Source organism: Cebus imitator, unplaced genomic scaffold, assembly GCF_001604975.1.
Source record: "Cebus imitator isolate Cc_AM_T3 unplaced genomic scaffold, Cebus_imitator-1.0 Scaffold285, whole genome shotgun sequence".
NCBI classification, from domain to species: Eukaryota; Metazoa; Chordata; class Mammalia; order Primates; family Cebidae; genus Cebus; species Cebus imitator.
In genome coordinates, this window is record NW_016107600.1 from 1,138,130 (window position 1) to 1,139,407 (window position 1,278).

The 1,278-nt window shown below is 47.6% G+C and overlaps 1 protein-coding gene across 7 annotated transcripts in view; it reads right to left on the reverse strand.

Annotated features, from left to right (window-relative positions):
• ATF7 (activating transcription factor 7) overlaps positions 1-1,278 on the reverse strand; it is a 102,698-nt gene continuing 101,420 nt past the window's right edge. For all 7 annotated transcript variants that reach the window (XM_037728987.1, XM_017501850.2, XM_037728988.1 and 4 more), the window contains one exon: positions 1-917. In XM_037728987.1, coding sequence (XP_037584915.1) covers positions 700-917 — 218 coding nt within the window. In that variant the 3' untranslated portion in view covers positions 1-699. The remainder of the gene's footprint in view (positions 918-1,278) is intronic.

The following is a 1,278-nucleotide window of genomic DNA, read 5'->3' on the forward strand; positions in this document are numbered from 1 at the left end:
GGTTTTTTTCTTTTTGCTTTTTTTTTTTTTTTTGGGTGGCAGGTAGGGAGAAGGAATAAAGCTTATGGAAGAACTGGGAAATACTGCTGCTTCATACATCAAAGGTAACCTCACATTCTCCATAAGTAAATGTTTTAACTAGAATTAAGGAAGGGAAAAAGGAAATGGGTAAAGAAGCAGCAGTGGGAGACAGAGTCCTGAGTCCACTGGGTGGCTGGGGCTGGGTCAGTGGGTGATATGCCATCAAATCTAGCCTCCCTCTATCTGGCAGGAAGTGGCATGCTGGTAAGGAACAAAAAGGTAACAGCCACGGCTTAGTGGGAAAAGAGGGAGCTGAGAAACCCCAAACCTAGAAGTGCCAAGGGTTAGTGTTAAAAGAGACAGATACACGTGCATGGGGCAGGGGTGATTGTTCGGACCATCTGGAAAGGCCTTTGGCTGTGGGTGCATCAGAAACCCCACCCTTGGGGATGATCTATGAGGCTCTGGGGCTGGGAGGCCCCCAGTACAGGTGTCAAACATACATGACCATGTGGCTAAAAAGCCTAAAAAGCCCCATATCTGTCCATTACTCACAACACACAATTCCCCCCCACCGCATATTGCCATGTCCAAGGCAGATGGGAGGGCGTAAGATGACATTTCTCTTGGCTCTTGGGTGGCGAGCTCTGGCTGGGAACCTCTTCACCAGAGGAGGCATCATCTGCCCGCAGACTGGGACTGTGGGGTCATGATCACATGCGATTGTATCGGCATGCTCAGTTCTGTCCTTTGGCTGGCCATCTGAGTGAGGACCGAGGTGGCCACAGCTTCAGCTGCAGAGCGAACACTGAGGCCATTGCTAGGGGCTGTTGCTGAGCTGTGCTGAATCACAGGGGCTGGAGAACCCGTTGGCTCTGAGCTTTCCTTGGGGCTTTCTGCCAGGAAGGAGGGCAAAGAGCAGAGAACAATTGGTTAGAATAACAGGATGGGGAAAGAGGCATGACTACCTTTTGCCATAGTTCTAAAGAAGCCCAAAGGGGAAATGAAACTCATCTTTTTTTGGGGGGAAGCTTCCCAGAATCCTGGCTTCAAAGTCATAAATGGCCTAGGAAATGGGAAGTTTGTAAGAAGGGAAGAACTGGCCAAAATCAACCTATATATCCCAATAAAATGAACCTCCAACATGATCATTACACTGTCTGGTTTCTAGGTCTTTGCATAGTTCGTTAGCCATATTTAGAACACTCATGGAACAACTCTTCTTCTTAGTCATTACTTTCTTTTTTTTTTTTTTTT